Source organism: Mchenga conophoros, linkage group LG7 (assembly GCF_057382185.1).
Source record: "Mchenga conophoros isolate Kocher_MC1m ecotype Shallow Benthic linkage group LG7, M_conophoros_male_GT1.1, whole genome shotgun sequence".
Taxonomy (NCBI): domain Eukaryota; kingdom Metazoa; phylum Chordata; class Actinopteri; order Cichliformes; family Cichlidae; genus Mchenga; species Mchenga conophoros.
Genome location: NC_140532.1, coordinates 60,332,408 through 60,358,041, shown reverse-complemented (window position 1 = coordinate 60,358,041; position 25,634 = coordinate 60,332,408). Strand labels below are relative to the sequence as shown.

The following is a 25,634-nucleotide window of genomic DNA, read 5'->3' as shown; positions in this document are numbered from 1 at the left end:
TCGACCAATTCATATCTGTTTAATGTCAAATTTGTTACAGAAGTAAAATGAGGTCCATTCAGCATGCAGTAGACAATGTCGCCAGCAGGTGGTGATGTTGCTACATAAGGGTTTAATTTTCTGCTGCTTGCGGATAGTTTTTCAGATAGCGCGCGTGCGGCTGTCACTGCCTCTAAAACAGGCATGCTTATTTAAAATAATCTCTATTCTAAATAGCTATTTTGTTTCTGAAAGCCCAGGTGACTGTACGTGTGAGTTTGTATTGGATTCACGTACTTGTTTTTCAAAATGCATTTTTTTATATATAAGGAACACTCGCCAAGAGCAGAGAAAGCACGTTAAGTGGATCAAACACACACACGGTCTGGAGAAGGGTTGTACGTTTCAAACTACAAAAACTATGGTTGACGGCTATCGTAATTCCTTAAACAAGACGGACTTTTATGTACGACCTTGTATATGTATAACCTTGTTGTTGTGATGACCTAAATTATCAGACTAGCTTTATTTCCATTTGTTCCAATAAAGATAAAGACGACTTATGAGAAACCGACGTTTCCTGCTGCTACAGTGGAGGAGTAAGGAGCAGAGTCGTTACGTCACTGTCCGGGGTTTCCTGGAGAAGTGAACCCTACGGCGTCATGGCGGAGGCCGGTTGTGGAAAGACACTGGATTGAAATGCTAGCTTTCTACAGTCGCTGCTTATCAACGGGCACTGTATTTTGTAACTTCTAAAACGGCAAACGGGACTTTGGTTAAGAAGAGGAAAACCAACATTCTACCAGTTCTATCGACCGGAGTCTTTCGGGCTGCGCTCCCTAACCGGGAGATAGCTAGCAAGTTTACGGTAGCATTAGCTACCAGCAGCTGCTAGCTCGCCAGTTAAATAAAAGAAGAAAGGACCCCTGGACTGGAAAGGCTGGTTTAGACAAATATTTTATCGGAGTTTCACGAGTAACCTAAACTAAAGACAGGTAACACACATCATTTAGTTACTTAGTCCTTACGCTAGCGAAAAGTAAGCTAACGTTGCATGTTGATGTTGTAAAAGCCGCGAGAAGTGAACAGCGAATGAAAACAAGATGGGAGAGGGTGAAGTTGGTTAGCTAATTTGGTTTTGTGGGTTTAATGATGAATACTAAATTTGTTTAACTGTTCATCCCAATCCACTGATTGCGCATATATTTACATAGTTAAATATTATTGATGATTAACTTTGAGTATCATCTGTAACTCTAAAGTTATCATTCTATTGGTTTCCTATTAGAGCAAAGTTTTCTCATTTTGTTAGCTTCTGTGCTAGCCTCGTGCTTCATAGCGTTAGCTAATGCTGTTTGCCTTGACAGCCCTTGTGATGGCCTGTGAGCCAGTTCTCCTCATGTTTATTTCACCCACATTGACACAAAATGAAACAAAGTACCAAAGGTACGTACAGTTTGAGCTACTTGGTTGCGGTGCATACCGTAAAGGTATAAAGTTCACAGTTGTCACGTGTAGGATTTTAAATCCAGAAAACAATAGCACAGCATAAAGCGGCTAGCAAACTGTAGCTAGATAAACATAGCAAAGTGGTTACAGGTAATCAGGTGGTTGCAGGTTTTGTGCTGAATCTTATTTTGTATATTTGTTCTTTATAGCTGGCTATGTCTGCATACGCTACTACTACCCGCCAATCGCTAATACTGCCATCGTTAGCCGGTAATAGCTAGTTAGCTTGAGCTACTTGCTAAACTGTAACCATAGTGATAGTGTACCCAAGTGATGACTTGAGGGTGTCCTGAAACTATTTATTCTGATTTTATTTTTATTTATTTATTTAGTTTTTCATCTTCTTCGGGTACACACGGAGCTTCATGTGTACATGAAAACACGCTGGTATAGTGCAGGCCTGATAGGCCTCTGCGGTGTGGGATAAATGACGTTCAGCTAAGTAGCATGTAGTGACAGCCATCCACACAGATCACACTTTTCTAGTTTTAACTTGAAATAGTCATATCTCAACACGTTTATCTGTGTTTCAGACGCGGTTCACTTCTCTCAGGATGAAACCACAGACCTGATAGATGTCTTGAAATGGTTTCAATTGAAACTAATTTAGCGAAAGTATATTTGCGTCCCTGCTTGCATGGTTCACAGGACAAGCTTTGATGCATTGGTTGTAGTCAGTCACGGGTGGTACACTAAGCTTGTACTTTGCCATATGGATCTGAGTTTTATCAAGCTCCACCTAATCAGATATTTTAATGCATGTTGTTGTGAAATTCTATTCCTGATATTATTCTTGTTTCAACGAGTAATAATATAACCCCAAGTATTTGTAGCATTTGTAGCATACAGTTCTTTTTAAACTTGTGTGTATTTTTGCTCACAGGTTAAACACGTGGACCGTACTACTACAGGTTGCCAGGTTGAAGTCTATATATTTTTGACTTCAGCATGGCTGGACGCAGTGAGGATGAAAGTGTAAGCAACAGCAGTGGAGAATCCAGGTATTGATTATTTATTTTTTTATCACAAATAGAAATAACAGTTTGTTGTTTACTTATTTAGAACATCATCTCATACCTTACATACTAGATTGTCACCATACACCTGACCGATAGTAACAACCGTCAAAAGGTGTCTGTGATGGAGAGATCTAATTTTGGTTGTTCCCTTGTGACAAGGGGTTGCCACAGAAGGTGGCAGCACATGCTTGATTTGGCACAGTTTTTTCTGGATGCAACCCCAATCAAATCAAAAGCAATTTTTTGCTTGCCAGGCAAATGTGTCAAATGTTACACCATCAGAGGCCCTTTGTCAGTAGCCAATACAAATGTTTATGTCATTTGTTATGCATTTTATATTTTTTACTTAACTGAAAAATATGTACACAATTACACATTTATTATAATTCAGTTTTATAAAATCCTGTATATGTGAGTGTAGAAAGTAGTAGAGAAATGAATACCTGAAACCTAGCTAGCTTTAGCTGCAGTGAAGCACTTAAAGCTACATAGAGACAGTATAGCATTTCCCTAATACTAATCTATAACTGTTGGTTATAAATTGTTGTTAAAGGTACCACACGTTATAGTCATCCCTCAGCATCCAAATTCAGAAACCTTGGTGTTATTTTTATTTTTTTTATTTAGCCATGTCTTTGGAGAGCCATTCTCGTGGATCAATTTGAAACTGTTTTGTTTTTTCAAATGAGAAATATTTCTAAGCTTTGAATTCTTCTGTCAAAAGCTGAATTAAGGATGATTACCCATGCCTTTATTTCAGCTCGTCTTGGTTAGTGTGACAGTCTGTTTACGTGTTTACGTGACCGTCCCCAGTCGGTACAGAATGCTGCTGCTAGGCTTTAAACCAACACATGAAAGAGACTGCACATTACTCTAGTTTTAATCTCTTTACATTGGCTACTGGTTCGTTTTAGAATTAATTTAAACATTTTAGTCCTTACTCTTCTTGCAGTCTGAGATCTTCCAGTCAAAGATTGTTAATGATCCCACAAACTCACTTTAAGAACAGAGGGGATAAATCCTCTAGAGCTGTGGCCCCTGGATTGTGGAATGCCTTACCTCCGTGTTTGCGCTGTTTTGTGGATTCTTTTAAGAAGCAGCTGAAGACTGATTTAATTAGACTGGCTTTTAACTAGTTTCAGGTTGTATACTGTTTTATGTTTTAATCTTCTGTGTTTTTGTTCATGCCTGTTTTTATTGTAAAGCATTTTGTGGTTTTTCACCTGTGAAAGGTGCTGTATAAAAAAGGTTTTCTTACTTGCATTACTTTATTAGTCCCCTTGGGACTAATAAAGGTATATCAAATCAAATTACAAATTCCCCACAGCTCTCGTCTATGGGTATAGGATTGACTGAGTTCCAGTTCCTAACGGTAAAAAAAACCAAACAACTTGTGTCAATTTATATTGCTTATTCTGAACAAAAAAAAAAGTTTTTGTCTAAGTCTGTTGGTTTTGACAAGTCCATGAGAATCCATCAGGGCTGTCTCATAGCAGTTCATTTTTGTGTTCTTGGTCATTGTCCTGTCCCCATTCACATCATTACATTCAGTGTCCATGTTAGCAGCATGCTATGATACTTTTGCCCTGGAAATGGAATCGTGTGCTTTCCTGGGTATTGGTATCAAACTTTAAATTCTAATAATGTGACAACCCTGATAAATAGAATTGATAATGATAAAATCCCGATGCCCATCCCTGTCACAGGCAGGATTTCTTGTACTGCTCCACTATTGTCACTAATGGCTCTCTAAAGCTGGAGATATGAGTGATGCAGGTGGTTTCATATTGTGACATGATATATTTACTGGAGAAACAGTTGATTATTGCTGTTTATGACAAAATAGTCTTATTTATATTTGCATAGAAAATCATTCATGGTATAGCAAGAATTTTTAAATATAGAATTCTTTGGAAGGCATTGCTGCACCTCTTTTTGATTCCATACACCTATGTGTCATGTGTCAATCTCCACCTTCAGGCTGAGCAGGAGAGGGGTTGGAGAGTGAGCAGTTGAGACTCCAAGGGGTTAAATGATTTCTGTTTCTGATATGGGAAACCCAACTTTTGTTATGTTATTTCTGCTCAAGTATGTAAAACCTGTTGTAATGTTTTGCTTTGAGAACTTGATTCATCTAGTAATTACTAATGTCTTTATATGTAACAGTAATTCTGATGATGAATCCGGTTCTGGATCGGGTTCAGCTTCAGGATCCGGCTCAGGCTCGAGTTCCAGCTCTTCCAGCAGCAGCAGCCAATCAGGGAGCAGTGACTCAGGAAGTGGCTCAGACTCTGGCAGCCAATCCGATTCTGACATAGAAAAGTCAAAGGAGAAGATCGAACCACCAAATAAGTCAAACATTGATGGAGCTGAGGTAAAAATAAAGTTTTAAATTCCCAAAAGGTGGGCTGCTATTTTCTATTGCATATGTACAAACATGATATTATTTAGAGAAGCACTTGTAAAAATGTTGCCTAAGCTTTTTGGTTCCCACTGTCAAGTTTACTTAAAAGTGAAGTTGATCGCTATTTATTGAGTTTTAAGAATTATCAGTTTTATAGGTGGTTGCAATTAAAGCATTGATTGAAAAGACAAATCATCCAGCTGTCTTTGTTAATTAAAAATCATTTTAATAGCACATAAACAGTACTAGTGAAGGTCTTACTGCCATACTATCATACAGTGCTAGTATGATCTTTTTATGACCTTTGACAGTGGACTTGTCTCTGTGCTTGTCCTACTAGAGGTTAGTACAGCATTGGGCTAGGCGATAAAATGATAAAGATAATTATCACTAAATAACTTTTCCTTCATATAAATCTGAGACATGATCAATATAATCTGGACAGAACTCAATCTATTCATGTTTTGACAGACGACATGACAGGCCAATAAAATAGTGATGAAAATAGTGCTGCAGGCACTTGATGACATGTAATTTTCTACTTTTAAAATTTGAAAAAAAACTGAGGTTGTTATATTTGGCCCTAGCATTACCTTGGCCTGTACTACTACAGGGAGGAACCTTGAAGTCATTTTTGGCTAAGATATCTCCTTTAACCCGCACATAAAACAGACTAGCACTGTCTTCTTATTGTTAAAAGCATCCGGTCTCAAAACTATTTAAAAATGGTGTGTTAATAACAAAGTTACTAACACACTGTTCTAAAAACTCCCTGAAAAGCATTCAGTGGGTTTAAAAGGCCTGTGCTAGGGTGCTATCAGTTTTTTTTCCATATTCTTTTCATTTTCTCCATGTTAAACCCAAAATCAATATCACAAACAAAGTCTTGTTAATAAGGTTTTATCATATCTTAAGGATCTCATACAACTTGCCTTGTTGATGTGGTTTATAGATGTACTCTTTTCCATTACCGTAGTACCTATTTGGCTCGACTCCATTAGGTGATGGTATCTGGTACCAGTTTTGTCGTCTTTTTTTGTTTGTTTGTTTTTTGTTTTGTTTTGTTTGTTTGCTTGTTTGTTTGTTTTTAAACACCTACCCGGTCGGGGTTCTGAAGAGTCTGAGGAAATCTGAAAATTTGACATCAACAGACACTTTGCTATAGATTGGCCAGTCAATGGCGTAACTTGATGCGTCATTAAAGTGACTCCTTCACTAAAATTAAACCTGCAATTCTTAAAACCCAACAATGAGGACAAAACACACCCCTGTGGTCCTTGGGTCTGACAATAAGCCGTACGCCAAGTAGTGTATACTATTGCTTTGACATGCATGTGTTTGTGTACCGTATAAATGATACCCTGAGACTTTTGGCCACATTGCTATATTGACCGTGCTCACATTAGCTGATAATGAAAAACGAGTCGCGTTGAGTCAATCCGAGTAGGTACTCATGGAAAAGGGCTATGGCTGTATATCATCACACTCTGACCCTTGCATTACACATTAGCTTAGAACAGCAGGGTTGGGCAAAACCCTGGACCATTCAATAAAACGTAGATTTTATTTAACCGGTCTGGCACATTTGCAGTGTACTGTTCCTGTTTTTGCTAATCTTTGAGTGCATTCATTGGTTGCAGTTCTGGAAGTCGAACCCAAGTATCCTAGCAGTGCAAAGATCTGCTATGCTCAGGAGACAGCAGCTTCAGCAGCAGCAACAACAACAGAGACAAAGCTCATCAAATAGTGGATCGGATGAGGTTTGTTTTATACTCTTATAGACCCTAACCCTTCCCCAAAAACATTTTTCTTGCTATTTGAATGGAAGCTAGTCAACAATTAGATATTGCATAAGTGTACCTAAGTCAAATGATTATAATCTGACTTTTCATGCATTTTGTTTTGTTTTTTTAATATTTTGTGGTATGTTTTTCCAGGACTCTTCAAGTAGTGATGAATCGGACTCCTCCAGTGGATCCAAAATGAGAAGAAAATCTGGTTCTTCTGACTCTGGATCAGGTTCAGAATCTGGTAGTGGTTCTGGGTCAGACTCATCAGCAGAAGAGTCTGAAACAGCATCAGACTATGAGCCAAGTCACAAAATCAAAAGCAGGAAGCCTCCAACCAAGTGAGTTGATAGATGGTCTTTAATTATTGCTTAGATACGCTATTTTATACTATTCTTTTAACTATTTCGTCACAGTAACTCACTTCAGCTGTTTAGCTCTGGATCTGATGTTTTGTGAAGGAATGTAAAGAGTTAAACTTCACTGCCTCTTTATCTATTATTCATGTCTCAGGATGAACTTTCGAAATGGAAAAAAAAGCAACACCCAGAGAAAAAAAGCCCAGAAAAGTTCATCATCTGACGATGAGGATGATAACTTTAAGAAAATTACATCTGGAGGGCCACGGCGGCAAGCCACGGTCAACATTAGCTATAAGGAGGACGAGGAGCTGAAGACTGACTCAGATGATCTGGTTGAAGTTATGGGTGAAGATGTTCCACAGCCTGAAGAAGATGAGTTTGAAACACTGGAGAGAGTAATGGACAGCAGGATAGGGAGGAAAAAAGGTAAGAAACACAGTCAAGATCAAATATGTCATACATTCTGGTTAAATTGACGCTGAAATAGGAATCGCCCAGAATTATCACAGTGGTTTTAGGTGCAAAGTCAATGAGGTAAATTTTATTATTTTGATCTTTGTGTGACACAAACAGCTCAACATTCCTTATGGTCTATTCAAGTCTTTAAGTAAATACATTTTAAGCACTGTTTCTTTATTTTTCCTAACAGCAACGGGCAGTTCAACAACTGTATACGCTATCGAGGCAGATGGAGATCCAAATGCAAATTTTGATCCCAACAAAGAAGCTGGTGATATCCAGTATTTGATAAAGTGGAAGAACTGGGCCCATATCCATAACACCTGGGAGACTGAGGAGACACTCAAGTTACAGAATGTCAAGGGCATGAAGAAATTGGACAATTTTAAGAAGAAGGACCAGGAGAAGAAAAAATGGTAAGCGTTTTAACTTGGCACTGCTGATTTAAGAAAGCTTTTAAAGAGCTCTTTGCATGCTAAAGTGTTTTAAACATTGAGCAGCAGGAAATGTCATAATCATATTATTGAATAAAAGACAATAATGTAAGTGAAAGAAACTGTTATTGGACTGAAAATTCAAAATAAACCTGTCAGAAAGATGGCAAAAATCCCCAAAAGAAAGGAATACAAACACTTTAGCACTAACTAGGATGAGAAGAAAAAGAAAATTAGTTGCTGTCTTGTTCTGGAAACTATTAGAAATAACAGTAATCCACCAGCTCTGCAGATTGTGGGGGTTGCCACAGCACTATATCAACTTTCTAAAGTTTCTTATTTTTTCTATGGGGATTAACACTGCTCGCAGAAATTTGCGGTCTTTTATTTTGCTTTATGCTTTATATTGTAAGGTAGACCCTACAATAAAACAATACATACATTGTTAAATTTCAATTTTATTTTTTTCCATGTCACCAGGTTGAAGGCAGCATCTCCAGAGGATATTGAATATTTCAATTGTCAGGAAGAATTAATGGATGACCTGCGTTCTCAGTACCAGCTTGTAGAGCGAATAATAGGTATTTTTGCATATATAAAGCACTCTGCTCTCAATATAATCTGCAACACTGGATGTGTATAGCTTAATAAGTCTGATTTTTTTTTTTTTTTGACCAGGACATTCAAACCAGAAGTCAGCAGCTGGTTATCCAGACTACCTGTGCAAATGGCAGGGCTTACCATACTCTGAGTGTAGTTGGGAAGATGGTTGTCTGATTGCTAAAAAATTCCAGAAATGCATCGATGATTACATGAGCAGAAACCAATCTAAGACCATTCCATTCAGAGACTGCAAGGTAACTTACTCAAAACTTTATTCTCTTACATTTTCTGATTTGAAATATACTGAGCTTTGAGTTTTGGTTCAGAAAGGAATTCTCCAACTTCTGTTCTGTCACTTAGGTGCTGAAACAGAGACCTAGATTTGTGCCCATGAAGAAGCAACCAGCTTACATAGGAGGTGATGGTTTGGAGCTCAGAGACTACCAGTTAGACAGCTTGAACTGGATGGCCCACTCCTGGTGCAAGTAGGACAAATATCCAAGAAAACATTGTCATTATTTGGATTTTGGGGTTTCTCCTAGATCCCCACCAAATTTTATTGGGTTATGTTCTGTTCTTACATGCTGAATGTTCTATTGGTCTGCTCTGTCTTAATTCATAGAAGCAACAGTTGCATCCTTGCTGATGAGATGGGGTTAGGGAAGACGATCCAGACCATCTGCTTCCTGAACTACCAGTTTAATGAGCACCAACTGTATGGGCCCTTCCTGCTGGTTGTGCCTCTTTCAACACTAACATCTTGGCAGAGAGAAATCCAACTGTGGGCCCCTCAAATGAATGTTGTGGTCTACCTGGGAGACATCAGCAGCAGGAATATGGTATTGTGGTTTTAAACACCTGTTAAACGGGGCTTATCAGAGAAAAGCAATTGTTTGTTTGTCTTAATTCTACAATTTAATGTTGTCTTCCTTTTCTTTTGTGAATAGATCAGAACACATGAGTGGATGCATTCTCACAGCAAGAGACTGAAATTTAACATCCTCCTTACAACATATGAGATTCTCCTCAAAGACAAGGTCAGCTGGCTTACTTCATTATAGATCCTAGGTTGTGTATTTTGCCCATTTTTATAGTTATAACACATGAAATGATAGAGCTCGACTCAGAAGATGTTAAAATTACTTACTTTTTTTTTTTTAAACAACTTTTGTCTCCAGTCATTTTTGGGCAGTGTTAATTGGGCCTTCATTGGTGTGGATGAGGCGCACAGACTGAAAAATGATGACTCCCTCCTCTACAAGACAATGATCGACTTCAAGTCCAATCACAGGCTTCTGATAACGGGAACACCACTGCAAAATTCCCTGAAAGAGCTCTGGTCCCTGCTGCACTTCATTATGCCTGAAAAGTAGGCCATGGCTAATGTTACTTTCAAGCAATAACTCTTAGTATGTTAAGTATGAATTTGAATTGAATTAGTATGTCAGTACCAGTAAATTTGTTCATTTACATTAACTGCATAGGCAAAGGTGTGAGTTATATGTGCAGATAATGTTTATGCACTTTTTTCTTTGTTTACATTAAAGCAAAATAGTGGATAATGGTGACAGACAGGGCAAAATAGTTTTGACAGTGGTATAATAATATAACAAAAACACAATAGATAAAAATTTAAAGGCATTTAGAAATGAAGAATAATCACACCTAACCAGTTTGTTCCTGTTTTTCTTTTCTGTATCACTATAAGTCAGTTGATTTGTGTAAAATTTGTCATTTCAAAAGGTTTCATTCGTGGGAGCTGTTTGAGGATGAACATGGCAAAGGTAGAGACTCTGGCTACACCAGTCTTCACAAAGAGCTGGAACCTTTTCTACTGCGCCGTGTCAAGAAGGATGTGGAGAAATCTCTTCCAGCTAAAGTGGAGCAGATTCTCAGAGTGGAAATGAGTGCCATTCAGAAACAGTATTACAAGTAAGAGCTGGATGGTGCCTGCATTTCAAGAAACATGGGCAGGGATGTGTAGCTTGGGCTCAAAGTTTAAGCATCACTAAAAATATTATAGCATTAGTAATATATGCATGTGTCCTGTTTGCCTGTTTGTGTTCAGGTGGATCCTAACAAGGAACTACAAGGCTCTGAGTAAAGGTACCAAAGGCAGCACGTCAGGTTTCCTCAACATCATGATGGAGTTGAAGAAGTGCTGTAATCACTGTTACCTTATTAAACCTCCAGAGGACAATGAGTTCCTTAACAGAGCTGAAGCTTTACAGGTATGTTTTATGTAGTAACAATATTAATATTGATGCTGAGGTTTTACTCATTTAAAATAAATACATTTACAATATTTAAATGTATTTAATTTTCCTAAATGTGTTACCACATTTAATTATTCAATTCTTGGTTTTTGAAACCCAAATAAGAATCATGCTTACTGCAATAAATGTTAGCTGTCCATTTCATATGATAAATTCTATTCAAAACCAGATTTAGATTGTGTGTCTAAATGTCTGCAAAAGTGAAGAAGAAATGGACACGCTGCTCTAATTTAACACTATATGCTTTGTCAGCGGTGCAAAAAACCATTTTTGCCATTTGAGGGTTGACTGGTTCTCTCTATAAACAAATTCTCTAACATTTATATTATATGTTAGATATATAAATTATATCTAATTATATTTGCATGTGAATAATTGGAAAATATCATGCTACACATTTTCTTTTGCTTTCTTAAAAACTGAGGTCAAAATTCTGCAACTTAACATACGTAATACCTTTTTTTTAAGTTATTATTGTATGGAACAGGATGCATTTTAAATTATTTTTAAGGTGATCATGTTAGAATAAAAATAACAACTATTTTGTGTTGTGTGCTCCAGAAGTGTATCAGGTAAACCGTTACCTACTATATATTCAGTTTATGTCATGACTGTTGAGCGCTGTTGTCCTCCTACAGCATCTGATCCGCAGCAGTGGAAAGCTGGTTCTCTTGGACAAACTGTTGGTGCGTTTGAAAGAACGGGGACACAGAGTTCTCATCTTCTCCCAGATGGTACGAATGCTTGATATCCTGGCTGAATATCTGAGGAGCAGACAGTTCCTGTTTCAGGTAAATATATGCTGTTTTTCCAATACCATAATACATATTGTAGATACAGTTGTGGTCAGAACTTTACATCAGTGACATATCATGTCATTAATCGTGCCATGGTAATTTGGTAATTTGCTTTTAATGCTTTATTTAAACAGTTCTCTTTCCAAGATGAAATGATTGCACAGCATGCATCTTTAAAGACTTTTTTTTTATAAACATGATTTACGTGGACAAGTTTCAATATTTTTGGCTTTTCTCTAACCCACACAAAGTCAAAAGTATGCATGCATGCTCAAATATATACATACATTCACTTAAATCTTTCAATAAGTGGTGCTGAATGTTCCACAGTGTCATTTTTTTTCCTTCTCGACAGAGCTATGGTGGGTTAACGTAATTAGTAATCATGATTGACTGCAACTGGTAGTCTCTTTGCCAGCATAAGCATGATTTTATTAAAAGCACTCAATTGATTGACCAGCAGTCAGAATAATGGGAAAGATCAAGGAGAACTGTAGATTCACACAAGTTTGGAAGGTCTTTTGGTGCCATTTCCAAACAACTGCAGATTCCAAGATCATCAGCTCATACAGTTGTAGCAAAGCCTAAAAATTTTCCAGACTTTGCCATGGTCTGGAAAAAGACCTAAACTGTCAACCTCAGATGAGAGGACGGTTCATGGTCAGATAAGACTTAGACTAGTGGAGTAAAGGTGAGGCTTTTAAACCTAAGAAGTAAGAACACTGTACTGTCAAACACGGTAGCAATATCCTGCTTTGAGGATGTTTTGCTGCCGCTGGTTCTAGTACATTGCACAAAGATACTGAATGATGGAGCACTATGCCAAAATTCTTCAACATCACTTCAAATCAACATCTAGATTTTTAAAACATAAACACAGCTTGGTGTTCAGCAGGACAAGGACCCCAAGCACATATCAAAACTGGTTTTGCAATGGCTTAAACATACCAGTATTATGCTTCTGGAATGCCTAAAGCCCTGAGCTTAACTGTGAACTCGGCACCACTGCTGCCAAGAAGACTGATCAAATATTCAGTCATAATTATGCCAGAATATTGTTGAAGACTACCAAAAGTGTCTGGTCAAGGTGCAATATGTAACCAGTAGTAATAGAGGTATATATTTGAACCTGCATGTATACTTTTTACCCTGTGTGGATTAGAAATGAGTTTATTTTATGTGTAAATTCATTTTTGAATTATGCACCCATGTATATTGTGCAAAAATTAGTCTACGGTCGAATTCGGTTCAACTTCAATTCAATTTTTTTTATATGGCACCAGGTCACAACAACAGTTGCCTTAAGGCAATTGAGGCCATGGCTTGACCTCCATTCCCATGATTAATGTATAGAAACTTCTGACCACAACACTACATACACATAAAAATTGTGAATAAAATTTGTATATCCATTCTAAATATATTAATAATTTTGAATGTTGTAAATTTGTCTAGCGATTAGATGGCTCCATCAAAGGGGAGATGAGGAAGCAAGCATTGGACCACTTTAATGCAGAGGGTTCAGAGGTACAGTAACTCTTAATTATTTTAGATGCTGTTTAGGAAGGCCTGTACCTAATATCAGTTTCTATGCACAGGATTTCTGCTTCTTGTTATCTACACGTGCTGGAGGTCTGGGCATCAATCTGGCTTCAGCTGACACAGTGGTCATCTTTGACTCAGACTGGAACCCCCAAAATGACCTGCAGGCGCAAGCCAGAGCCCACAGGATTGGACAGAAAAGACAGGTAAGAAGAAACTTAAATCATTCAAATTCATTATATTTTTTAAACTGTATTTGCATTTGTAGAGTTTCGTACACTCTCACTAGTATTAATCAGTATTAATGGACCTAAGTCTACACCAAGCTGCAACTGCTGAAAATTTACCAGTGAATTAAAAACAGTGTTCATTGATTCGTGCAGTATATGAATCAGTGAACTCGGGAGGTACAGTAGGTCATCTGCTAATCAGAAGGTTGTTGGTTTGATGTCTAGCTGCTCCAGTCCGTTTGCCAAATACCCTTTGGCAAGATTGTGACCCCAAGTTACTCTCTGTGTCCAGAATGTGAATGTGTGTGAATGTTTGATGGCTACTTAAGCATAGGAAAAAAGTGTTTGTGGGGCATGTTATATAGAGCGTAAGGGAGCACAATACAAAACCAGTCCACTTATTCTTTATCATTATCTTGCCTATCTTACCAATTGTTATGGACCGGCAGGTGAATATCTACCGACTGGTAACAAAGGGTTCAGTGGAGGAGGACATCATTGAGAGGGCAAAGAAGAAAATGGTACTAGACCATCTTGTTATTCAGAGGATGGATACGACTGGGAAAACTGTACTCCACACAGGATCTGCTCCGTCCAGGTAAGTAACTTTATGTGCTTGTTCCCATATTGTTTCTGGCAGCGCTGCCAAGTCCATTTCACCCCAAAATTTGAGTGACTTAATCTCGTGTGTGTGTGTGTGTGTGCGCGTGCGTGTGTGCGTGTGTGTGTGTGTGTGTGTGTGTGTGCGCGCGCGTGTGTGTGTGCGCGCGTGTGTGTGTGCGTGTGTGTGTGTGTGTGCGTGTGTGTGTGCATTACTGCATACAGTTCAGCACCATTCAACAAGGAGGAGCTCTCTGCAATCCTGAAGTTTGGGGCTGAGGAGCTTTTCAAAGAACAAGAGGGGGAGGAGCAAGAGCCTCAGGTTTGTACCACAGTGCAAATGTCTAAATGTATTTAAAAAGCATTGCATGAAACAAACGTTTCATCAAAAAGAGAAAAAATATTTCAAAAGTATGTTAACACTCTTTGCCTTTAAAATAACATTTAATTAATTTAATTAAATAAAACAAATTTCCCATCTGTGGGACTAATAAAGGTTATTTATCTTATCTTTATTGCCCCAGTACACTTGTACATTGACCTACTCCAACTATCAACTGGCCAGAGACCAGAATTAGTCGATTAGTTTGTTTTTTTTACGATTTACATTAATTTACGATTCCAAACTGGTCCATTATACACATGCACAGCACTTTATGATCCATTCTTGATCATGCTGCAGCAAGAGTACCTGACATGGACTAGAAAGAGAGAGCATATTTCTCCTATATTGGCTTCCCTTCATTGGCTCCCTGTTAAATCCAGAATTGAATTCAAAATCCTGCTCCTCACATACAAGCTCTTAAATAATCAGGCCCCATCTTATCTTAATGACCCTATAGTACCATATCACCACATTAGAGCACTTCGGTCTTGCACTACAGGCTTACTTGTTGTTCCTGGAGTATTTAAAAGTAGAATGGGAGGGAGAGCCTTCAGTTTCCAGGCCCCTCTTCTGTGGAACCAGCTTCCAGTTTGGATTCAGGAGACAGACGCTATCTCTACTTTTAAGATTAGGCTTAAAACTTTCCTTTTTGCTAAAGCATATAGTTGGGGCTGGATCAGGTCACCCTGAATCCTCTCTTAGTTATGCTGCAATAGGTGTCGGCTGCTGGGGGATTCCCATGATGCATTGAGTATTTCTTCTTCAGTCACCTTTCTCACTCACTGTGGTTTTATATATCACTCTGCATTCAGACAGTGTATTATTAATATCTGTCTCCCTTCCAAAATGTGTCATTACCTTACAATATAATGCACCTTGAGGCAACTGTTGTTGTGATTTGGTACTATATAAATTCATTTGAATTGAAGTCTCTTGTAATCAACTCTCTAGGAAATGGACATTGATGAGATCCTCAAAAGAGCTGAGACCAGGGAAAATGACCCCGGACCTTCAACAGTTGGAGAAGAACTGTTGTCTCAGTTTAAGGTTGGGGGGAGGTTGTCTTTCTCCTTTCAGAAACTTGATAACCAGTGTTCAATATGTTACATTATTAAAGTGGTCCGTGTATTTAGTTTGTGCAAATCTGTGCAGGTGGCCAACTTCTCCATGATGGAGGATGAGGAAATAGACATCGACTCTGAGCGAAGTCAGCGGAGTTGGGATGATATCATTCCAGAGGAGCAAAGGAGGAGAATGGAAGAGGAGGAAAGACAGAAAGAGCTGGAAGAAATCTATATGCTACCACGCATGAGGAATTGTGCCAAACAGGTACCCAAGGAGTCACAACAAATACACTATATACTGCTGGAGAGAGAAAAAATGAAGGGATCACATAAGATACTCAATGTTTTATCTTGATCAGAAGTTAGAATGCGTTTACGCTGAAATCTTTCAGACATGCTCGTATCGAATCTGATCAAACTGTTAAGAACTGTTATGCTTGCAATATGAGACTGTAAATTAAATTCAGGTGATTTTTAATGGTTTGTTTGAACAGATTTATCAGAATGCAAATGAGGGCCGGCAAAGTAGAAACAGGAGATACTCTGGTTCCGACAGTGACTCCACATCTGATCGAAAGAGGCCAAAGAAACGAGGGCGGCCCAGAACCATTCCAAGGGAAAATATCAAAGGTTTTAGTGATGCTGAGATCCGGAGGTAACTATGTTAACTATGTTTTGTGTGTGTGTGTGTGTGTGTGTGTGTGTGTGTGTGTGTGTGTGTGTGTGTGTGTGTGTGTGTGTGTGTGTGTGTGTGTGTGTGTGTGTGTGTACATCTAATCAGCCTGACACATTCCTTTTTTTAACATATCTGTACACTATTGACAGGTTTGTCAAGAGTTACAAAAAATTTGGAGGACCACTGGAAAGGTAGAGTGCGCTACACTTTCATCTTGTTGTTTACATAAATGGCAGTCTGCTCAACATGTGCTGTCTTTAGGTTGGACGCGATTGCTCGTGATGCTGAACTCGTGGATAAGTCTGAGCATGACCTAAAACGCTTGGCAGAGACTGTTCACAATGGATGTTTGAGAACACTACGAGAAAACCCCTCTGGGCCAGAGAAAAATTCAGGTAACTAAAAAAAAAACTTTTCGTCCTTCTTATCATAATGTCTATTCCTCTGGTGGACATGTGGCATCTGTATTCTTTTAAAACAAGACATTTATATGAAAAAGGTATATTAGAATACAAATTAAAATACTTACATTCACCAAAAAAAGGAGTAATTTCAAAGACTAAACAAATCAGTATTGTGTGGTTTACAAACAAGACAATTATTCCAAATAATTTCAAGTTCTAAAACAGTTTACTTCTCTCTACAGGAAGATTTAAATCTGAAAACTAACATTTGTTGTGTGTGTTTTCCTAGATACGAACTAAATAAGTAGCTTTGGTTTGAGTGAATTTCATTTAAAATATCTGTGCTGGGGATGTTACTGCCAACAAATTTCTTGTTTAACTAATTGGGGTTGAAAAATGAGACTGACTAGTCTAAAAATAACACTCAAGTTGCATTTGGGGCCCCTTTAATGGACAATCTCCAAAGCTGCATGAACAACAGCATGATGTGGTCATTTTGAGCCCTGGAATCGTGTATTCAGGCTCAATATATATATTTCTGCCTTGAGCAAAACTGAAATATCTTCTGCATTGCTGTCATGAGCTGTTTGGTTTTTTTTGTTTGTTGTTGTTGTTTGTTTGTTTGTTCTAAACTGAGCGGGATCATAGCACCTTTGGGTAAATGATGTCATACTGGTTTTCTGAGGTGGCTAACATTAGCATCAGAAGTCTTCTTTCCATGCAAATTAACATCCACATGTCTGTTGAGTGGTTATATGCCAGTTTATTCTGCTGTTTCCTGGACTGCCACTCCATCTAGTAGTAGATGGCTGCATGACATTTAGAACGCAATACTTCACTCTCAACAACTACATTCATTGACTAGTGCGGGTTGTGCCAACTAGCAACATCAGCATCATTTAGTTGATTAATCGCGCACATCCCTAATCTGTGCATTTAATGCATATATGTGTGGTATATTTTTATTGTAATGATAACATGGCCGCGTTTCTATTAATTTCCAGTCATTTGTTGAAATTTCAGTTTGTTCCAAGCAATAAGGTTATAATTTGAAGTCTGTGTCAAGTGTCAGTACTAATCTTGGGAGTTGTGTTGTGGTTTTAAATTACAGATGTGCTCTAATAATTTAAGAAAATATTTGCATTCAGATTAAATTTGCACAATATTCGTTGCTGGGCTATGCGGGATCTTTCAGATATTTTTGTATTTGACAAGTTATTTTGAAATTGCTATGCTAGGATTTCAGTACAAGTTATTATTTTGTTTAGCCACAGTTTAACTTCTTGTCATTGAAATTACATGGCATCACACAGGATTAGATGAAGAAATCATGAAATAGTTTCTGTTCCGCTTCTTTGATTATCAGGGGGCAGAAGAGGGAAGGTGAAAGGCCCTACGTTCAGGATCTCTGGAGTCCAGGTGAATGCAAAGCTTGTGATCTCGCATGAGGAAGAGCTGGCTCCACTGCACAAGGCTATTCCTGCTGACCCAGAGGAGAGAAAGAAGTAAGACTGATTATTTATTTAATTTTATTTAGTAATTTTTTGCTCACTGTATCTTTTAACCATTTTCTGTCACGCTCACTCCTGATGCAAACATCAGGGTTCAGAACCTTGGGGCTCAGTATCTTTCCCAAAAACATTTCATATATGGACTGGAGGACCAGGGCTTCAGTCATTACCCGTCCAATTAGCTGATCAAGTCTGCAAGGCTTCGTCCACTAGAGAAGTCATAATCAAGATGACTGGAGGAGCAGGCAGCTAAGCTTAGAAAAAATCATTTGCTGCAAAGTGTGTACGTATGTGTCACATATCAGTATGTATTATTGTCCAGTGTGGAGTCAGTGCAGTATGCAGTCAGTCTTCAACTGAAAATGTTAAAGGTATTAACCTCCAGAGCATCAGCATTAAGATGTGATTAATACATAATTGAAATCAACTATGATCAGCAGGATTGATCATAACTGATTTTAGTTTTCAGAGCATTCTTCTCTCCATCACCTTGATAATTCTGCCTTCTTCATAAGTTCGTCCACGCTGTTCTTGTCTTTTGTGTAGACACCTTCTCCTCAACAGGCCACAGCAAAAAACAGAGCCCTAGCCACTAGAGGTGGGAATCACCATACATCCCACGATACGATATTATCACAATACTTAACGCACAATACGATATTATTGCAATTTTTAAAAATATTTTGCAATATTCAGATTCTGTACATAAAGGTAAACTTTATCAATATTCATTTTATCTAATATCAAAGTCTGCACTGAATCTTTCTCTCATTTCAGTCAGTTTTACTGTTGACAAACTGAACGGTTTGTATTACAGTCTAGTCCAACTTAATTGAATGCAACCATCTGGTACAATTATAGCTATTTATGAAAACTATGCAGCCCCTTCAGCAACTGAAGAATTTGAAAGTAAATTAAAACAAAATATAATTTTACATTAAATAAAAAAAGTTTTAAACTTAATTAAAATAAAACATGTCTTAAATTAAAATAAGTAAACTGTCGTGTTTATTGCTGCCAAAAAACAGTTAAACACATTTGGACAGTGAAGGAATGTCAGGATTCTTGCTCAGAAAAAGGATCAACATGCTCTTGAAATCAGAGCACAAAAACCTTTTTTTGTAACAAAATATCGATTTCTGCTGTCCCTGTATCGACACATTATTAGCAAGCAAAATATCACGATACTACACAGTATCGATTTTTTTCCCCCACCCCTACTAGCCACCACTCTATGGGTGAATGACCCATAAAGAAATGGATTTATTACAACAATAGTGCTGCCAAAATCACGTTGTTTTTCTAAAAATAAAAACAGGTTTAAATCTTTCAGATCTCTAATGTCACATTACAGTTCACTTAACCAATCCAACTAGATACAAACTGGCTGTATCTTTCTTTTTATAAAAGGTCCCATTTAAAAGATCTACATACTTATGGATTTCAAAAAATAAGTTAAATATTTCTATTTTCTTTATTTAATAACTGTATTAATAGTAATAACTGTATGTTTGCATACGTAAAGCACTTTATAAAAGAGAACAATGACCAACGAGTCTTACACTCCAGATTTTCCTCATCTGGCTGATTGTACCGAGCCACGCAATCAGCTGGCAGAGCCGATGCTTGCAAAATGCAATCGGTGCCATTTCAATAAAACAGTCTCTTGTTTCCTAAGCACAACCAAACAGTTTACAACATCACAGTACTACATGCACATCACACCACAAACATAACTGTTTCTTACTGAAACAGTTAAGTTTCTGTTTCTTACTGAAACAGTTAAATGCGAAAATTCTGACATCCATCTGCATGTCCACAGGGGGGGAAAAATCTCCACGTTGCACATTTAGGCAGTTTTACTGTCAAACCAGAAGTATGACTCAGTCTGATTTGCTGTCTAAGCTGTTGGTCTTTTAAACATCAAAAATAAATCAGTAACACACACATTCTCTAACAGGTTTTTCTGCATACACCAACCGTGCCCCTAGAGGTGACTAACTGTATATTTGTATGAATTTGTATATTTCTGTTTCTGTGATATTAATTTTATATTTTTGAATAGGTATGTCATTCCATGTCACTCAAAGGCAGCACATTTTGACATTGAGTGGGGGAAGGAAGACGACTCCAGCCTCCTCATAGGAATCTACGAGTATGGTTATGGCAGCTGGGAGATGATTAAGATGGACCCAGACCTTAATCTCACACACAAGGTCAGTCCATGCACAATAAATGTCTAATCTCATGTATATAATTATTTATGAATACATAGATGCTCAGGAATACGTGTATTTGCTTCGATGCTTCATTTAATACACAGCTTTGCAATGTGCAAAGTGTTTCACCCACATTTGCTTCTAAAAACAGACCTGCAATACAAACATATTTAGAAGGAGCATGTGTTTAAAAAGTGTGACAACATGAACAGTGTGCAGTTTTCACTGGGGATATTTCACTGTGTCCATTGTTGAACAGCTCCTGCCAGATGACCCTGACAAGAAACCACAAGCCAAACAGTTACAGACCAGAGCAGACTACCTCATCAAGTTACTGAGCAAGGACTTGGCCAAAAAAGAAGCACAGAAACAAGCAGGAAATGTAAGTCTTCATATAACTTTACATGTCATCTGTGTATCTTGATATTTATTTATTTTTTTGTAATTGTTTTATAGATTAATTATATCTATCTCTAAGTAGTCTGACTTTCTCACACAGTCCAAAGACATGTTAACTTGGATCAGGGCAGTTGGTGATTCTAAATTAGTGCACCTGTCCAGAGTGTACCTTGCCCTATGGCAGCTGGGATGGGCTCAAGGCCCCCCAACCCCTCAGGATGGATGGAAGGACAATTAAGTTTTCCAGAATCTATAATGCTTCTTTGTATTTAGGCCAGCTCACGAAAGAGGAAACCCAGAAGTAAAAAGAGCAAAACTCAAAAGTCAACAAAGACAGATGAGATGGTTAAGAGCCCATCCTCAGATCTCCCATCAGACAAGAGGTCAGATGATGAGGATGAAATGGAGACAGACAAGGTACATTTATTAATTTATCTATTTTGCTTTTTTTTGTGCGCTGTGCCTAAGATGAATATATTGAATTTTCAGTTTGAAAGTAAGTTGCTAACATGCTCTAATGATCAGGATCTGGCACCTATGAAGCTACCAAACCGACGAAGCCGAGCAGACAGGTTGGTGGTTAAAGAGGAGGATGACGAGGAAGACGACGAGGAAGAGAACTATGATGAGGAATGCGAGCAGGAAGCTTCCTCATCAGGGGAGCAGGAAGTCAAAGAGAGGGAGATAAAAAAAGAAATCAAAAAGGAGAAGAAGGAGGAAAGCTTTGAGATTAAGGACACAAAGGAGCTAAAAGAGAAAAAAGAAACAAAACCTCTTGAGGTTGTACATAAACAAGAGGAAAGCAAAGAAAAGGTGATTTATATTTTATTGATTGATAATTATACTAAGAATAGAATTGTAATTTAGTCAAGAATTAACTCTCAGAACCTTTTTACATCAGAATGAAGCCAAAAATGAGGTACGAGAACGGACAAAGAAAACTTATGACACGCCGGTCCACATAACGGCTAGTGGAGAGAATGTGCAAGCAGCTGAAGATTCTGAGGAACTGGATCAGAGGACCTTTAGTGTGGTATGTTGGGCTAATAATCAAATCTCTAAATAGAAAATAGTTTCATGATTAATGTCATGGATTAACAGATGAGCATAATTCAATTCCAGCAACAACATGGATTTCACTTCCTGAGGTGCATATTTGCTTTTGTGTTGCAGTGTAAAGAGAGGATGCGCCCAGTAAAAGCAGCTCTGAAGCAGCTGGACAGACCGGAGAAAGGGCTGTCGGAGCGCGAGCAGCTCGAACACACACGGCAGTGCCTCATAAAGATAGGAGACCACATAACCGAGTGTTTGAAGGAGTATTCAAATCCGGACCTGATCAAACAGTGGAGAAAGTTAGTTTACGTGGCCTCTTCTAGTTAAAGTCTTGATTAACATGTCAAGTTAAGCAGCTGACTAATGCCATTTGAACCTTGGACACTTTGTCATGAATGTACCATGTGGGTCTGTTCACTAAGTAACATGCCCGCATGGTAGATTTGTAGCTTTGAATAGATGTGGACATGTTTCTTCTTTTTTAAATAAATGAGGCATCTTTGTACATTTTAAGACTGTCATAAACACTGTTACACTCAATGTCTCACACAAGTGTTATTTGAGTAATTTATATTTGCTAAGCAGATGGAAATGTTTTTTGTTTTTATTCCAGAAACTTGTGGATATTTGTTTCCAAATTCACTGAGTTTGATGCAAGAAAACTACACAAACTTTATAAGCATGCAGTAAAGAAAAGGCAAGAGAATGCCCAGGTATGTAAAAGCACTGTCATTTCTTATAATTATAATCTCTACTGACGTTAGAGATCCACAGTGATGATGGTGATGATTTTTCTTAGGCATTGGAGCAGAACACTAGAAGTATAAACACCCATGGCTACAGACATGCAGGTATAGTCTATTGTCTCACGCACACACACACACACACACACACACACACACACAGAATAGGATGAAAAGGTTGACACTGCTGTCACTTTTTCCCTTCTTTGTCTTCAGATATTGAAAGGCTGAAGGACAGCTCTCACCAGGACGAGAGCAGCAGGGACAGCTACAGCTCTGACAGGCATCAGCCTTCAGGAAGACACTTTGAGAGCAGCACCAGTAAGGAGAGACACAGCTCTGACTCCCACAGGAAATCCACAGCTGGAGAGTCCCGAAAAAGACCGTATTCCTCTTTCAGCAATGGAAAAGACCACAGAGACCACTACAGACCAGACAGCAGGGATAGAGACAAACAGGACAGGTGAGGGATGAGAACTGCTCAAAGTTCTTCTTCCAGAGATAGAAATGTCCTCAGTTGATTTTTACAGGCTACACAAGTTCTTTAAGGCCCAAACATGAAATGCTCCACAAGTAGGTTTTAAAGAATTCAGAATTGCTTTTGCAAGACCTTCATATTCAGGGAGGAAGAGAGCCAGGTGGAAAACACCACTAAAATGCTTTGATTTGTATTGGAATTAGACTGAAGTTAAGGTCATAGTGAAAGAAGTGGCCGTTTGTGTTGTTTAGCCATACTGACACTAATGTGTATGTATGCGCAGATACTATGACGACAGCAAGCACAGGAAGTTAGAGGAATTCCGCAGTAGCCGAGACCACCGGCTGGACATGAAGGATCATCACTCAGACCACCGCTCTTCCTACCGCTACCACTCAGAATGGCAGACAGAGCAGCGAGGCTCAGCCAGTGGGCAGCGCTCACCCTACGACTCCCGGTCACCACTGGGGCACCGCTCACCTTTTGACTACTCATCAGACCACAAGAGCACACCAGAGCAGATTTGGAGCAGCCGCAAAACATAACAGGAGTTGCCCAGGTCTGCAAGTAGCAGCCATAAACTCGGAAACACAGCAAATGCCTTACACAGACTGTGGACTCCAACCTGAAGCTGTTTGAAGCACTGCGTATCAGTCAGTTCAGCATGACTGTCATCTCCTCGCTTCAGCAGCAGCTCATCTCGGGAACCCGGCAGGGAGCGGCTCAAAGCAGGCAACAGATTAGAAAAATAAATAAATCAAAGCTTATTTTTGTATTTAAGAGTTTAAAGCTGTAGTGTCGTGTATGCTCAACAGCATGCGCCACAATTTTTGTTATTTTTATAAAACGTTTTTTTACACAAATGGACACAATTGACCCTGAGTGCTGCCTCATATGTCACCAACCTATGACACTGGATCCTGTATTTGACTGTTAGTTGTCTCTGTGTCTCAATCATTCTTAATGTGATTATCTACCTTATTTAAGTGTTAACTGAACAAGAAGTTGGTTGTCACATGAATAATGTTATAAGGTGATTTTTAAGGTGTCTGGACTCAGGCTCACCACCTGAAGTACCTCATTTACAGCATTTGTCATTTCCTCAGCAGTTTTCTTTTTGTGTGTGTGTTTTTGTAATTCCCCCACATAAGGCATGCATTATTTAATAACACATCTTAGCTGTAAAAAAACAAACAAACAAAAAACACATGGATGCTTTTTTCCCTTTTTTTTTTTTTTAGCTATCATGTTTGTTTTCCTTAAATACTACTATTGTAAATTTTTTGTAAAATAGTAAATCGATGGTCTTTTTCCTCAGGCTCTTTGAATTTATTATGACTTGGCTTACCCCATCAACTCAGGCTTTTTGTCATTCTATAAATGAGTTTCTGTATATTTCTTTAAGAATGTAACTTTTGGTAAAGGGAAAGGTCTTTTAAGCATACCCAGTGTTCATTCACTAGTGCTTAGTTCTTTGATCTCTGTCGTGAAATGAGTGAGTTGGCAGGAACTGACTTGTCACAGTCTGGAAAATAGAAGCATCTGTTAGATGTTAAATAAAATATGCTTTTTACATGACTTTTTTTTTTCTTTACCTTTAATAGTTTATTTGTAGGCAATAATAATCTTTCTATGCAGCCAAGTATATTTGTGGTGAACCACCCAACTGAATGAAGTCACTGTTACAGTTCGCTCTGTTGTAGATAAATTTTCTCTATATTTCCAAAAGAATTTACACTGAAAATGCATGAATTTTTATGGACTGTTTTATATAGTTGTTTATGAAGCCATTAAAATCAATCACTGTACTCCCTCCTACCACCTCAACAGTGTGTTACATTTTTGGTTTTGCCACAAGTTAACCTTTTTTGGAACACACTATTACAAGACGTTGCTCAAAAAAATAAATGAACACTTTGAAAATATCAAATCTCAATAGGGGGGAAAATTGCTTAATATCTATGTTGCTATGGACTGAATACTGCTTTAGGAATGGATGCCTGTCATGGTGACTGATGGAAATTTAAATTACCAAACTACACATAGCTGAATTTAAATACAACCTGAAACCCAAAGAATGAAAAAAATTATGCGGCAGACTAGTCCATTTTGCTGGAATTTCGTTGTATAAACTTAAACTGGTACTCAGTATGGACCCCATATACTTTTATGTAAGCCTAACAACACTGGAGCACGCTCCTAACGACATATCAGATGGTTTCCTGGGGGATCACCTCCCAGACCTGGATCAGAGCATCTCTGAGCTTGGTGGCGTCAGATGGACCAAGACGTGATATATCCCAGATGTGTTCTGTTGGACTTAAGTCAGGTGTGGGGGAAGTCAATGGTGTCAATTCTGGTGCACCAGGAGGAAGTCAGGTACCACTGCACCAGTGTTGGTCTAGCACTGGATCCAAGGACTTCATCCTGATATCCAGTTAGTGTCCCATTGCCTGGCCTGTAGAAGTCTGTTCATTTCTCCCCCAGAACATTACTAACCCACCACCAGTGGGTCAGTCATGTAATATGAGTGATGTTACGCAGCATAATGTTCTCCACAGCTTCTCGCATCCATCACTGCTGTAGGACTTGCCAGTTCTAGTATTCTATACAAGGACCTTCTATAGCCCAGTCCACTACTCTTAGGCAAGGCAAGGCAAGGCAAGTTTATTTGTATAGCACAATTCAACAACAAGGTGAT

General features: G+C 38.4%; 1 protein-coding gene across 2 annotated transcripts; it reads left to right on the top strand.

Annotated features, from left to right (window-relative positions):
* The first annotated feature begins 572 nt into the window (after nt 1–572).
* Nucleotides 573–24,749, top strand: chd1 (chromodomain helicase DNA binding protein 1). Of its 2 annotated transcripts, none has more exons than XM_085280551.1 (36): nt 573–974; nt 2,372–2,489; nt 4,674–4,881; nt 6,552–6,671; nt 6,849–7,039; nt 7,212–7,486; nt 7,710–7,935; nt 8,434–8,534; nt 8,632–8,810; nt 8,917–9,041; nt 9,179–9,395; nt 9,504–9,593; nt 9,735–9,925; nt 10,300–10,488; nt 10,625–10,787; nt 11,471–11,623; nt 13,085–13,156; nt 13,228–13,377; nt 13,851–13,999; nt 14,227–14,323; nt 15,338–15,433; nt 15,539–15,715; nt 15,945–16,105; nt 16,276–16,317; nt 16,388–16,521; nt 17,897–18,035; nt 20,107–20,257; nt 20,520–20,642; nt 20,933–21,076; nt 21,185–21,472; nt 21,561–21,692; nt 21,833–22,011; nt 22,326–22,425; nt 22,512–22,563; nt 22,672–22,918; nt 23,217–24,749. In XM_085280551.1, exons 2-36 carry the CDS (start codon nt 2,437–2,439, stop codon nt 23,476–23,478), a joined length of 5,376 nt encoding a protein of 1,791 aa, XP_085136677.1. In that variant the 5' UTR covers nt 573–974; nt 2,372–2,436; the 3' UTR covers nt 23,479–24,749. The 2 variants fall into 2 exon arrangements, with proteins under 2 accessions (XP_085136677.1, XP_085136678.1); XM_085280552.1 differs by lacking the exon at nt 573–974 and adding an exon at nt 1,325–1,425.
* Nucleotides 24,750–25,634: the final 885 nt, after the last annotated feature.

Excerpts from the sequence above, each read along its gene's own strand:
- chd1 (XM_085280551.1), top strand. The coding sequence starts at position 2,437 with ATGGCTGGACGCAGTGAGGATGAAAGTGTAAGCAACAGCAGTGGAGAA. Across the intron at positions 4,882-6,551 it reads CAAACATTGATGGAGCTGAG|TTCTGGAAGTCGAACCCAAG; the intron begins GTAAAAATAAAG and ends CATTGGTTGCAG. Across the intron at positions 10,788-11,470 it reads ACAGAGCTGAAGCTTTACAG|CATCTGATCCGCAGCAGTGG; the intron begins GTATGTTTTATG and ends GTCCTCCTACAG.